This window comes from Trichoplusia ni, chromosome 2, assembly GCF_003590095.1.
Source record: "Trichoplusia ni isolate ovarian cell line Hi5 chromosome 2, tn1, whole genome shotgun sequence".
NCBI classification, from domain to species: domain Eukaryota; kingdom Metazoa; phylum Arthropoda; class Insecta; order Lepidoptera; family Noctuidae; genus Trichoplusia; species Trichoplusia ni.
Genome location: NC_039479.1, coordinates 11,533,487 through 11,549,116, shown reverse-complemented (window position 1 = coordinate 11,549,116; position 15,630 = coordinate 11,533,487). Strand labels below are relative to the sequence as shown.

The window sequence follows — 15,630 nt, the reverse complement described above, 5'->3', positions numbered from 1 at the left end:
TTACTAACTAGACAACACTAGATCATAGCAAATTGTTCTGTTTTCACTGTTATTACATTCGTGTTTTGTGGGGCTGAATGTTTGTTTGAACTGGGCTGTGTTTTGTTTTGTTCGTTTGAGATGGTATGTGTGTTGGGTAAAATTATATTTGTATTACATATATTGTTAGACACAAAATTTATTTTCTAAATCTGGTATAATTGTTACTTATATCTAAGTTAAACAAGAACATAATTTAACTGAGCTAAAACAAATTCGTCTCTGTGCGTTCAAATGTCCAATTTTTTCCTATACCGTTTTTAGAAATTGATAGTTCATTTGTCATATGTCGTCACGAAGTCATGAAGACTTAGTGGTCCAACGTTTATTATTGCTTATAATATAATATTATAATACAAATCTACTATACAATTTCATATCAGGAAATCGTGTAATGAGGTTACATAAATTCCTAGTGATTTTCTCATACCATTAGTTTCTCAGTAGATATTCCTTGACAAACACACCTGCATTACGCATACAAATCAAATGCACAAACACTCTGAGCAAACATTTATCGTTCGACCATTCGATCTCTCCAGTTCAGCTGTGGGGTAAACAAATGAATCCTGAATTGTTGACTTCAGTGGATTAGGAACCAAAATTTCCTGTAAATTTATCTTGTAGTCCTGCACTGCGTTTGCCGACTCGTGGTGGTAACTTGTTTTATGGGCTCTAGCACTATTAACTGATGATGTGATCTGATTCTCTGGAAGCTGAAGATGAAAAGTTGGCTTTACGTCGAAACTTGAAGTGGCCTATGTTTGACAGTGTACCGCGATAGGCTGAGTTTATCCTCCTTTGTGAGTCCTTTTGAAGGAGTTATCATGAGCTGATCTATGCTTGTATCCGAATAAATAATTCTTTAGCAGTACGCTTAATTTCTGAGTATTTACATAATATACATATATACATTAACTATTAAGCTTAAAATTTTAAAGGAAGAAAGAAAAGTTTAAAAAGTAAAGAAAAACTCTATTGTGCTTGGTCACAATAGAGTTTTTCTTTTTCTTTTTAATACTGTGATCTAAAAAGACTAGAATTACATACTTATTAATTTTGCATCATACATTTTACTCAGTTACGTATTCTTCTTGGTGATACTTCACATTGTCCAAAGCGCAAGGATCAAAGCAAAATAATACATACAAATATTTCTCCAAAAATAAAATACTTTGAAAATTAAATTTGCTTTCAAACACGACAATTCAACAAGACTGCAACAATACTTTCTCAGTGAGTCAAAATGTGAAGTAACTCAATTTTGCCTTAAACTCATTCCGGTTAATCCATTTTTCTCTTTCTGAGAGCATCCCTTTAATTACTGAGGTTATTTGAGTGGCTTATGCCGCATTACATTCTTCCAAAACCTTAAAAATCCAAATAAATCTCGGTTAGAAACGCCAAAACATGGGCAGATGGAAAAATTTAAACCCAACCATGATTTCGGCCGGGTCGGATCTCGTAACGGTTGTAATTTATTTTTGGAAGACATCGTTCTAAATGAGTTTAATGAAGCAACATACTATAAACATAATGATTCTAATTTTATTCTTCAGAACATTTTATTACATTGTTTTTTTTTTCAATTAATTAACTTTATATCTACAACACTGCAACGGACGCCCAAATCGAATTTTTACTATTTTAGAAAGTAGTCATGAAATATCTGGAGTGTCAACATTTTCAATGTCTGGACATAATTATCAAAATATGAAATTTAAAACAAGCGAACATCAACAACGCACTCGGTACTCACAGCACAGGCTGACGAAATCGTTGAATTATACAATACTCGTAATCTGCCTACGGGACCCAAAAAATACGAGTCTTTTTGAATAATCACAGTCATTTTGTAGACGCCTCGACGCCACCCAGCGGGCGTAATCTTCAAGTTATTGCGTTAGTATTAACGACTAGAATAAACATAGGAATATTTCAGTATAATGAGGCCGTTTGCGTTAGCGACAAAATTAGTTCGAGTTGATGCGTATCAACGTTTTGTTTAGAATTCAAGTGATTTGTATAAAAATGAAAAAAGAAAAGAAATTCTGTTCTCATATTCAGAATTCTGTTTAAAAAAAAAACCGAAACAAGAGGGTAGGATACATTTTTCTTATCGAACTCAAATCGTTGAATTAAAACCTCCTTGCTTTATTCACTACATACATTTCCCAGTAGTATGTAGGTACAATGTTTACGTTCTCTACACGTGCTGATTCTACAACAAACAATACCCCTTCCAAGTGAGGCATTATAATGTTATTCCCTATCTCGTCAGTTTTGTTGCCAAGGGTAATATGAGACTGGCTACTGTCATGTGACGTCATCCTTTCTCGTGACACTCGGTCCACTTTGATCTCGTCCTGTTTATTTTCTCGTTGGTTTAGGGCATACCGGAAAATGTTATGGGGAATATTATGTTTCTGTATAATTTTTGTGCCAATGTTCTGCAATTTTATGTTCTGGACCTTAGAATTAACCAACAAGTTAAAAGTAACAAGTTTGACAAGATACCCAAAAATACTATTCAGACGCTTACAATTGCTTCATCAAATAGAAAAGTTTGAATTTTCCAAAAATACTTAGCATTACTTACATTACTTACTTACATTTGACTATTGAAGGTAAATGCATATCTAGTTAATAAAAAACCCTACTTATCCCAAACCAGTAGGAATAAAGCCGCTACGATATGCCGACATTTAGGTCAGCAATCGATATTTCAGTTACTTCGTCACGTTAATAATGGTGAACTTTCTCGGAAGCCTATTAAAAATTGAGGGAATCAATAAATTTTCTCATAAGGCCTTTCAAGCTTCCAAAACACGAAAGGAAGGAAAGCTGAAATCGGATTATGAATGTGTAAAAATAACATAGTTTGTGAGATGCAAAACTTTAAGTTGCCATATGTCATAATTTTACCAAATTTTGTATTTCGCATACCTAGTATCTCTGTAGTAAGATTTTGTATTACTTCTTTAAGAACCTGTCCTGTCCATGTCTGTACTCTTGCCATTGAAGCCGAATTAAGATCACACGCGATACTACACGTCTAGTTTTCATACTAAGGAGCAGTTGTCCAAGTCGCTCGGCCAAATTACGTAGCTACAATTTCAACTTTTCAATCAACAAGAACTTTACAAAATTGATCCAGACCTTCACAAGTCCCGAATATTCGAGGACTGAATCGGACTCGTGCATATTACAATAGCAATCTAAACTTCAATCACTTGTTTCAAGACCACTCTTGATAGGAGTTAACCGAGTAGGAACAATTTATGTATAGACATTTGCAGACAAGGCCAGACCTTGAAGATAATTCTTGCATGATCAAGACTTTCTTGTTATTTTCTATTCTAAAAAACGACTCTCGCACTCAGGAATTTAATCATTATGTCGCGAGGGATCGACAAAGATTCCTATCACATGCACAAAGACACGCAGAACCATTACAAGCATTTGTGGATCCTACATGTGCATATGTGCAGTTTGCCGAATCAATAATCTCATTTGAGTTGCTTTTCTCCTAAAAAAAGCTAGCGTGACTGAAATGAACAGTCAAGGGAATACAATAGTTACATAAACATCTTAACAAAACAAACACAACAATATCAAGATCTACGAAAAAATAAGAATTCATATAGATTAGATATTCTTCGAATTCATCCTGAATATATTTCCTCTAAACATAGCCATATCAATACTGGCGGAATATTCGTCCGGAGTACAATACCGTTTGATATTCCGTGTATGTTCCCCGTCCTGATTCCCGAGTGAGGATTGGCTCGTCACGTCGTCAGCGTCTACAGGGCGCGCCTTCACACGTTTCCTGTTTAAATGTACTTTTTCGTGGCAATTTCTTGTACATTGTGACAGTTTTTTGTAGTTGTTCTGCTTCTTTTTATGAGGTAAATTGGTATGAGGAATGTTTGGACTAGTAATTTTGGTTGGATTATGTAAGCGGTAGTGAAGTTGTTGTCCTTGTCCAGTATTCCTTTTGAAAAGTGAAATGGGAAAGTTGTATAACTGTTGTTACTTTTTGTAAATAAGAATAGTTAAAGACTATTAAAAGTTTTAGGCTTTGTTCAAACTTAATAAGTAATAAAGAGGACAATCCATCCAGTGATAACAAAACTAAGTTCATGCTGGCTTTAATTAACTTTAGACTTTTAAACAAAATTATTTATCTACTAAAAATTTTTGTCACATACTTTACACTCAAACATTATCAATCAAATGGACTCTACAATTGAGCATAATAAACCGTAATCCCCTGTATAATCACAGCCTTATTCAAACCACTTCTACCTGTCGCGGTTTTGTAAAGAAATATAAACAACCGGTGTGCGTAAAGAGGAACGTATCTTCAAATGATAAATGATGGCAGTTCTGTATGCATGGCTCACGCGCTTTTTTTCATTCGGTGTGTGAACGACAGACACTTCACACAAGTAGTTGCTTCTGTTTATACTAACATGGGCGTTGAGGGATGAATATACAGCGAGATGGAAGTGCAGAATAAATGTCAGCTATAATTTAGGGACCAGTCCTGTAGGTATATGACAAATGCACACACTCAAATATGAATAATATCTTTGTTTTAGTTAACAAACAACGTTTTCCATGTTTTATTTTACTCATATGGGGTCCTTATGTTGGGAAAAATCGTTTTTTTTTTGCCCGCACTGCATTAACTTACCCTTATTTTTAAGGGTAAGTTATGTCAGAAACTTATGTCATCCTTGAATCATCGCTTTGCTCATCTCCGTGCTAACAAAATTTATTCAGTGAACCATTTAATAGTCCACAACATTCACGCAACCAGCATTGATTCTACTTAAATCCATAAAAAGTTAACTAATAAACTCAGTATGTGCAAAATCATAAAACAATACGAATAAACTCTCACTTCACACACATAACTCCAACATGTTTCAGTGTTAACGACTTAATAAGGCACTGTCTCATTATTTTAATAGACGTTTTGAAGTAATAAAGGCAAGTTGGTCCTTTGAAGAAGAGCCTAAAGTTTCTCCCAAACATACACCAGGTTCATGTTTGCCTATAGGCAAAGTTTTAATGAGTTACAATGTTCTTATTTGTGTTTGTGTAAGTTTTCGTGACTTTTCTTCCTTTCAAAATAATACTTTGTTATAAGAAATGAATTCTGCAAAATTACTGCAGTTCTACTCGTAGTTTTGGTTAACCAGAAAGTTGTGTTTTATGACAACATTTTCTGGCATGGAAAGTAGGTGATGTAATAATGTAATTTTTTATTTTATTAAAGTTTATTAATATATGAACTGGAGGGTGGGAACTACTTTTTGTTTAAAAAACGACTCGTGCACTTATAAATTTAAGCAAAAATATTTAAGTTTCATACACCAAGACCTATTTTTATAAAAAAGCTATGTTGGTTATAAATAAATTACCGTTAAATTTGAAACCTCCCAAAATAAAACATAATGCTCAAAAGGTTTTTTGTCACCCATTTCCTATCTACAAAAAAAAAGCTATTGAAAAAGTTACGGAAAATATTTTGACTAATTTATATGATTGGCTCGTGACCTTCCGAAACTTTCATATCATTCAATCAGATTACTATTCTGCACAACAATAGTTTATGAACTTGTGTATTTCTTCCAATCCATTTTCATATAAACTACGATATTACGTTCTCTAGCTATTTTCGGTCTATTTTCGGTATTTTCCGAAATAAATTAACTAAATTACTTAATATTTTTACGTTTACATCATGAGGAAATCTTACAACGGAAAAAGGATGTCTTTAATAAATTTCGACTTCTGATTAAACAAGATATAATTTCTAATTTTTGACCTTCACTTCTTGTATAATGTATTGACTAATTAATGTTTTCGCAATATAATATGAATTAAAATGAAGACAATTCTGTAGGTGAACTATTAGCAACGATCGTACGGCCACGACTCAGATTTTCTCAGTATGGGAATTCAGTAAATACAGACTGAAAACTGCAAACTTTTTTTATTTCATATTGGTCACATTTTTAATACGCTTTTCGAGGAATGTGCATGGTATTGGATCTGAGCGGAAGTTCGAAACCAACAAATACTTTATTATCAAGAGGTATATATCTTACGACCTTTATTTATAGGCACACCTACCTCGTGATATCTCTGCGTCACCCTATGATGCAGGGATATCAAGAGGTAGGTGTTGACTGGTAGAGAATGCATCAGGCATTAAGTCCGCCATTGTACATTTAATGTATAAAAGTGTAAATAAATAAATATTATGTAGTTAATGTACATGAAAACAAAAAGGACAAACCATTGAGTATTTATATTATATTAATAACTCAGTCACATCTAAAACTGGAACCAACTTCGTTTAAACATGTCACAATGCAGTAGCAGCTGTGAAAACTAAACCGTTATCTAAGGGCACTTCAAACAAACTAGCACCGAAATCAAAACAACCAGGCAATTTAGCTAAAGATATTGCTCGCCATAAATTCACTTAGTTGGTTGGAGATCGTAAAGTTTTTACATCGCCCGAAACTTACGGTGTTATAATGTAAATGAGTTCTCCAACTCTTCTGTCCCTAAATCTTCACAATTTTCCCACCAAAGCGTGACAGGTTTAATCTTAGTTGATCGCGATCGAGCGAAACTTGTAAATAATGTGTGGTTAGACTCATAAATACTGGTAATCAAGACAGTTCGAATCTAAATTCTGAAGTTGTGTATAAAAAGTACAAGAACTCCATCGAAGTTGTTTGAAATCTGCTTTTGTATTTGTTGGGAGATTAGGGCTACTTAGAAAGCGTTGTATTTTGATATCGTTCTGATGTTTTGAGCATCGACTTCTGTTTAATTAAAGCTGTGGTGACAAAAACCTTTGTCCCTCGTAGGCATTTGAGTTATTTAATCAAGAATCTCGACCAAAGAGAATTACAAAAGAATCTATAATTTTCTGCAATCTGATACCTCATTTAAAAGATTTTCGAAACAGCCTATTTGGACAAATTGAACGACTGTAGCAAGCATCAGCTTAAACTGATATACTAACTGCAAAGAATTTCAGCTCTCCAACCATTTTTCTTTAGACATCTTCATCAGATACAACATTTGTACCAAAATGATCCCACATCTCAACAATTACAGCTCTATCGATCAATAACAGGACATTAACACTTGAAGTAGCCAACATTTCGGGAAGGATGATACAAAGTTCCTGCGATACGTCTTTGTCAGAGTCCAGAAAAACATTGAGGACAAACTGTGGGATAACTTCATCAATATTATCAATGTAACTTGGTGTCAATTTGTTTTTTCTTCCGGGATCGATGGAAAAACATGCTTCAAGGTTTTTGTGGCGTCTTTTTAAGATAGTGGCTTTTTAAATTCTTATACAGTATTCGAAACTGGCAGCTTTATTTTAGGCCTATGTCATTTTATTTGAATAACAGTGTCATGTGCTTACTTTTATAAGTATTTGTTTCAGTTGAGAAATAATTGGATATTTGTGCCAATTTTATTCAAAGAAAATTAATTACATTCAGATATCATAGAATGGAATAAACTTGAACGTACGTCACAGTGAACTTTGTTGAATTATTCCGGTGCAAGGATTTGCTTTATGACAAAAACTTTCCTACTTTGTCCGTTCCTTGCATTCTTAGCGTTGTTTCCATCTCGACTTCTGAAGTCTTGCTTATGCACCGTAACCTACTCTTGGCACGAACAATACTTGTAAATCAAATTATTCTTTCCGAATACTTTTGTTCTTTTGAGGTTTTTATGTAAAAGTAGACTGGTATGATACAAGTTATCTCTAGGCTATTCGATAATCTAACAATAGGAAGTACCTACCAGAGCACCTACAAACAGAAGCTAATTACATAATATAATATCATCATCATCATCATCATCATCATTGGCCTAGCCTTTTCCCAACTATGTTGTGGTTGGCTACCAGTCCAACCGGTTTCAGCTAAGTGCCAGTGTTTAAGAAGGAGCGACTGCTTATCTGACCTCCTTAACCCAGTTACCTGGGCAACACGATACCCCTTGGTTAGACTGTCTGTCAGACTTTTGCTTTACATAAAATAATACCATAATTAAAAAAAAAACATCACGACGACATGAGTCGACACAAGTTTTGGTTACTGTTGGGTTTGGTTATGTGACGAACTGGAAAAAAGAAATCATATTCCTAGCATACCTTTACATTTTATTCTTATCAAGACGTTTTATCGTAATACTAGGAAAAGGTGATTTAAATTACTAGGCTGTGTCGTAGTAAAATAGAAATCGTGTCTAGTCATGCAAAATAACTGTTTTATTTGTATGAAGCCATCAAAGTACTGTATTATTCTCGTCGAATAATCACATGTATCACATAACATTTGTTGGAAAACGTTTGGAGTAACATAAAACAGTTTTTATTGACAATACGAGCTCATTTTTATGGTCTGTTTATACCGTACGGCTAGAGTGAAGAATAGATTCGTTTGTGAAGGGATGTTCGCGATTTTTATATTTATTGGTATTAAAATATCGTAAATTGAGATTGAGGTATTTTGCTTTTTATGTACGGAAGAGCAAATTATCCTTTTTTAACGGAGTTTATGTAAAAAATCGCAAGGAATATAGTCAATTCAATGCAATATAACTTATTTTTGAGCATGTGTGAGTGGCCTATATTAATTTTCAATGATGTTGTTTACTAATACAGCTTATATTATGGTTATGCTGTCACCCATTGAATCTCCGCAATACACAATCGCTGTCAATCGCACACAACCAGATGAGTTGGACTATTTGAATCTAAGCACCGGCATCACGTTCATTTCTGTTATTGTGACTGAAATACACCTCTTTTTTTTCAATATTGCTCTTGTAAACAATTTTCTGAAAAGATGCCATTTAATGATGTGTTACTACTACTTGCTTTATTGACTTAAAACCAATGTAGTATTTTCATTTTGTTTGACTACATTCTGCACAAAATATACAATATCTGATACGTTCGTTTTTGATTACGATGTGTGAACATAATTCAATTTGGTGTACACATTTTCTTTGATATTTTTATACATTTGCCAACATGAGACTTGGCATTAAGTAAGGTAGGCCCGAAGTGAAGGGAATCTTGTTTCGTCAGCATTAACATTAAGACAAATTGGAAAAAAGATTGTAGGCCAAAGAAATGATAGGATTTGGCTGTCTCTTTGAGTAATCACAAGGCCCCTTTTATTTCCTTTTCTCGAATTATTTTTATGACTTCATTAGGATTACTTAAATTGCAAACTTGCTTTTAAATAAACAGCTTAATAGCGCGTGATTTTTCGATCTTTGATAAATGTATGACTGTTATATCGTAAATCGAAAATAAAATTGTCAAAAAATTTCCATAAAGACTTTTTGTTCTGTCTAAAAATTAAAAAAATCACAGCTCTCACACATATACAACTGTATTATATAGAATTAAAATCTCAAATATCAATCACAACTATTCCCATGCCTCCTAAAACCGATGCCAAAAAAACAACATCCACAAAATCCCGATATAATTACTCAAAACAAACTCTTAACACGGGCTGTTCCACTTCATTAGCAACTAAAACAGTGACAAGAGACATAAGAAACGCTGTATAGGTGACAGCGACAAAGAGACATACAAACAGTACGGTACATAAAGACTGGGCACACAATACAATTTCTACCTCGGACGCCTTGCCACAATACATGTCGTCCTTTTCAGGTCACTTCCAGTTGTAACATGCTCAACAAATAATTATGCTTCGTGTATTGTGTGAAAAAACGTTTGTTACAACACCGGGGGTTTATTGAATGGAGGAATTTCAGATACAGGGTGTTTGTTTTTTGATTTGTGAATGTTTTTGTAGTAATGAATGCTATGTAGACCTTTAGTGTTTTTTTTAGTTCGTATTTGATGAAATAAATGGTGATGCTCGTGTAAATAAGATTAAGTTGCCTAAAAGTTTTGTTTTGTTATTGCTTATTAATACTTTTAATAGTTTTTAATTGTCAAGGATCTATCAAAAATTATTAAATATTATGGCCTCATTAGTATTTTAAAAACAGATTTCTGAAGAACATAATATATAATTCTAAGGAAATTGATTACGTAACTACTTTTTCCACTTCCAAGAAAGTTTTTCTAACAAAACTCGTTTAAAAAATAAATTAAGGAAAATGGGAATCTAATGAATTCTCCGAACATCTTTCAATACCTACTTGAGAACATGAGAGAGTTAAAAGTTCTAAATATGAGCTGAAACTCATAAAAAACTTTCAGGTCTTTTAAGTCCTTTATACATATGGCAACGCACGTGTCTGGTATCCGACAATTTTATTCTCTAATCGACCACCATCATTTCAACCTCCATAGATATTTGCACATAGGCTTGCGTCGTCGAAGACTAAAGTCGTCTGATGTCGTAGAGTTATGTACGAAAACCCTTAGAAAACGGACCTTGCCTAGTGAAGCCTTACATATTCCATGAAAACGGGTTGCTGTACTGTAATGTAATTAGCAGCCGAGCGATTTAATATTAATATTCATAACTGTACAACACTGTACGTAGAAGTTTAAATGACTCATTTATTAAAAGTCAAATAAATATGCGTTTAATGTATTAACTTTAGTTAATGAAGGTTTTGGAAAAATTCAGTCTCTTTAAATATCTCAATAATAACTAACTGTTTGTCTTGGAATATCACCTTGCTTTTGAATTGGGATAGCAGTTGTGAGAAAAAGCTTACAACAAAGCAACAAAATGTAGAGTTTTGTCTCTGTCCCATAACTGAAAACATCTTCAGAAGGAGACGGATCTCTTGGTTTAAGAATGCAACATAATTCTTTGACAACGGGTTATTCACGATTATATATCGGTATCCTTTCTACTAAATCAGGAGCTATCGCGCTGGCGAGCGAATATTGCCATCGCGTGAGGACTATGATTAGGACCGAACATCAAACTTTCATTAATTTAAATCTAATATATTTTTTCTTTGTTTACAGATGTAACCACTGACACCTGACAAAAAAAACCTAAGACAATTTAGAAGAACGATGTCGATTAAAGCGTCGCTCGTTATACAAAGAACGATGAGTGTGCCGAAGAGTTTTTAGTGAGAAATTGTGAAAAATAGAAAGAGTGAAGATGTCGGTAAAAGCCAGCGTTGGTTAAACAAAAAGGAGAAAAATGGCCTTCAAAGGATACTGCGGCGAAGTGATCGGCTTTTTCCTGGCTGTGGCTTTTTGCATCATATGTCCGGAATATGGTGAGTACTCCTTACAAAGCATTGTGTGCTGATCTTTAAAGGAATTTTCTGAACTTCTGTTGGTGTTGTTGACTTTATTTTTAATACGTATCCACTCATGTTATGTGAAGGTAAGGTTTGTGATTTTGTGGGGGACAACCTCATTTTGGAGCCCATTAGGGCCGATGCCTGCCAAGCCAACAGGATTGTCCGAAAGGGTTACCGCAGCCTCAGCACACAAAGGGGAAAAGGAACATATTTCCGCTCTACCCAAAGCGGGAGGAGTCATTTAATGAATTCCCATAAAAAAGAGCGACAAACTCAGAACGTAATTCAATGTGAATTTGATGCATTCTAAATAACGCAACCTGAAATAGGATACCATGATAATTATACCGTTTTCATAAAATATCCCTTGCCAAATTCATAATACCAAAATACCACCATATGGGCAGAGGTACTTATGTACCAACAGTATGACGTCTCTAGGCTTTTATTATTATACAGCCTTACGAAGGGAGCATGGGTCAGTCAGATATGTATAGGTTCTCAATAACTTTGCACTGAAGAACATTAATACGATTTTGAAATATTGTGTCACATTTATTGTCCTCCTACTGCCGGGCATGGGCCTCCTCTTTTTCGTGCCAATTTCTACGGTCCTGTGCCAGCCTCATCCAGACTCATATTAAAATACAAATTATTATTAACTACGCTCTCTTTAGATCGAAATATTATTAAACGTAACTAAATTAGGTAGTATACTGATTATGTGTTTAAACAGTTAAGTTATTATATAATGAACGAATAAATTATCCATTAAAATTATATCGAGCCTTATTATAACGTGCATTATTCTTGTGGTGTAGGCTTTGTAATTAGTATCGATTGAACTGGCTTGTTTATATAGTAGTTAGTGGTCCTGAATGCTATACTAGAGGTCTTAGCTTTGATTCCCATCCAAGAAATATGATTACGTGATTTGCACACTCATTTGTTTTGGGTCTGGTTTCTAAGGTTTATCAAAATACTTAAACATTTAATAATTTAAGACATGGCTGTAAGCTCCCAGCTATATACACTAGTATTGAATATACACACAGTATTTCCAATCTCAAAAAAGTAACAGAATTCCGCACGGCTTAAAGAAATCAAAATGAATCTTTATCCTCTAAGAGCCTCCGTCAAAAGGTTCAACTTTGAATGTAAACTGAAGATCAACCTGATAAGAATATTAAAGCCCACATATTTATATCCGGATCTACCCGCACACGTCATACCGTTGTCATTCCGCACAAAAGTAACGTCATGTTCTTGCCAAATATGTGCTTGTGTATCTTTTATTCTTTACGCCAATTTTTTTTTGAAGAATTCCCAATTCCTTTGTGATTTTTTTTCGATTGCTATTCGTTTATTAAGATTTTTTCGGCAGTGATTTTGTTTCCTGATTTCTATCAGAAAAGAAATTCTTTTCTAACGACCTCTTTTTTAAAGTCAAAAGTATTTTTGTATTCGGCAAAAAAAAAATGGGAATCTAAATAATATGCAAGTAAATAAAAGAAAATAGTAATAAAGTATTTTGTTTAAATTATTTTCACCATTTAAAAATGCTTGAAAATGTACGACTTCCCCAAAAGCGAGCATTCTCTCAATCATTTTCCATGTACAAAAATACCACTGTCATATAAATAATCAGAATATGGACAACAAAAACTCTAGTTTCCTGAAAGAAAATTACGAATTCATGTAAAACATTTCCAATGCACGGAACCCTATTAAAGATTAATAGGATACGGTTAATGTAAAATGAATTTGTGTTCGAAAACCAGTGCATTTTTGTATTGAAATATGCGAGTGGAACAATTCATTACATGACCAGATTATAGCCGTGGAATGATGCGGAAGCAGGGTTAAATAATTATGTTTTAAAGTGCTTCATTGTTATTTTAAACTTGAATTAAAAATTTGCCTAGGTGATGTTTAATGAAGACGTTTTGGATCAAATAATCTGAATTAAATGTCATTTTCAATCGCTTATTTTGAAGTAATACCTTATTATTTTAATTTTATTAACAAATAAATTAAGTAAACTTTTTTATAAAGACTTTAAATTAAGTTAACAATTGAAGAAATAACTTAAATGTATGGGCACATACCGTATGCTATTAAGCCAAAGATGGTAAAATTAGGAGCTGACTCCAGAAGGCACTTAAAAAAGAAGACTCTTATTTTCTTTACGTCGATTTGTTGTGTTACCATGACATAAATAACAATATCCACATAAAAATGTACTGGATATATCGACTTCAACAAACTCGCCACCATTGTATTGATTTTAGTTAGAAACACACTATTACAATTAACTGCCTGGAACTTGACCTAGTCTCCAGGTTAGAATTTTTAATAATTCACTTCAAAGTTTCCATACTCTACATGCCTATTAGAGTTGCAGAGTTAAACACGATGCTTTAAGGGACTAGACACTGGACGTTAAAAACAAAAATGGGTAATCAATTGATCAGGGCGATTCAAAATCAAACTCCGAATAAACTAAACTCTTCAGCAATTACTTGAAAAAATGCTTAGGTTAATTTATTATTATTTTTTTATCTTTAAACAAAAAGGTAGGAAAATTATTAAATCGTTACTGTCTTACTTAAATGTACTTATAACTAAATATATATAAAAATAAATATTTTTCCAAAGAAAAAACATTTTATTCTAGTACAAACTAATAATTTAGCTACTTGGTTTTATAGAACCATTAACTTGTATAATGATCCATTAATCATTCGCTTCACAACACTTAAAAACACGTTAGCAACAAAGCCTCGTGTTTTTAAGTTTTGGCAAACATCAATCACTAACTCACCGTCAATCAAACATACCGCACTTACGTAATCGGTTTTATTAAAACGTTCAACCGATGTCCGAAGTAAACAAGCCGAATTCGCGACTACGCATTCCAGTTCCCACAAAGAGTGCCCACCAGTTCAGCATCGCAAATTGTTGCAGAACCCAATTATAGTGGTTTCGAACCCGAAATTTTGCGAGACCACACCAAGTCCCGAAGTTTTACTAACAAATTTACCTAACCGAGACAAAACTTGTTTTTGAATTTTGACGGCAAGCTTCAAAGCCCACTGCCCAGGTATGCTATGAGTAAACAAATAGTTCAATATTGAATTTAAGTGGGGAATCAGATAATGGCTTTTGTTCAGTTGTTGTGGAGTTTTATGGAAATCTATTTATGGATTTTATTTTGAAATACCCCAAAGCTACTGCCAGCGTAAACAAATTAACAATTCAAATTATTTTACAAAACAATCGAGTATTTTATGTTTATCAGTTACTGTGATATAAATGTTTTAGATTTCAAACTATAATGAAATTATTTGTGAAGTGTTGTTTAATCCCAAGTGTTTTAAAAAGTTCTAATATTCGAATTACAAATGTTAATTTAAGTACGTTGTATTTAAAGTTATGTTATTTTTATATAATACTCTTAAAACCGACAAAAAATGCAAGAAAAACAGTGCTGATATGGAAGAAAGAAGCAGAGAACCCAAAGGTGAGTTCAGGTGTACACTTTGGAAAAGTCCAGAGTATGATTCGTGGACTTTTTCAAAGTGGACCCGTGAACTCACCTGCGTTCAACGAAGATGCGACTGAAGATGAAGAACTAGATCTCTCTATTTCCGAGACAGAAGAGAAAACGCCAAACCCACAATATTATTATGACGTGTTAGTTTCAAAGCCCTAACAGAAACAGAATATAAGTGTTTCACGAAAGCTTGTTCCATATCTAAGTATAATTGAACAAGTGATTTGAATTTGGGTTAATCAAGACTGATTATAATGATGATAATAGTGAAAGTGGTGCTTTTTAAACAGTTTTCACACACAATCCATTTGAATTTTATAGGTTTAAGGCACTTTTGGTCTGAGGTGATGATGTATAAGTATTTAATTGTGTACTAAGTTTCTTCAATGAAAATGAAATGCAAGCCTCCGACACTCGAAGAATAAAAATACCAGTTTAAATTATTAACTATCCGAGACATGCATTGCCTAGTTTGCTAAGCTTATTTTATGAGTAGAAAAAAGACATTTTGTATTTATTTAAAAATTGTTTATCTATCTGGATAACCCATCTAGCCACTAGCGTCAGCTCATTTTCTAGAACCCTGGGTCCGGAACTAGTCGGACCATCCCGATAAATATAAGTGAGCTAACCTTTATTAAATGAGTTATCGTGAATTCGCCTCACTACAGTTATTATAATACACATTCGGTGTGTATTTCATTTTA

At 33.5% G+C, this 15,630-nt stretch overlaps 1 protein-coding gene across 3 annotated transcripts in view; it reads left to right on the top strand.

Annotated features, from left to right (window-relative positions):
• LOC113507172 overlaps nucleotides 1-15,630 on the top strand; it is an 87,043-nt gene that overhangs the window by 28,945 nt on the left and 42,468 nt on the right. For all 3 annotated transcript variants that reach the window (XM_026890043.1, XM_026890035.1, XM_026890029.1), the window contains exon 2: nucleotides 11,078-11,340. In XM_026890043.1, coding sequence (XP_026745844.1) covers nucleotides 11,262-11,340 — 79 coding nt within the window. In that variant the 5' untranslated portion in view covers nucleotides 11,078-11,261. The remainder of the gene's footprint in view (nucleotides 1-11,077; nucleotides 11,341-15,630) is intronic.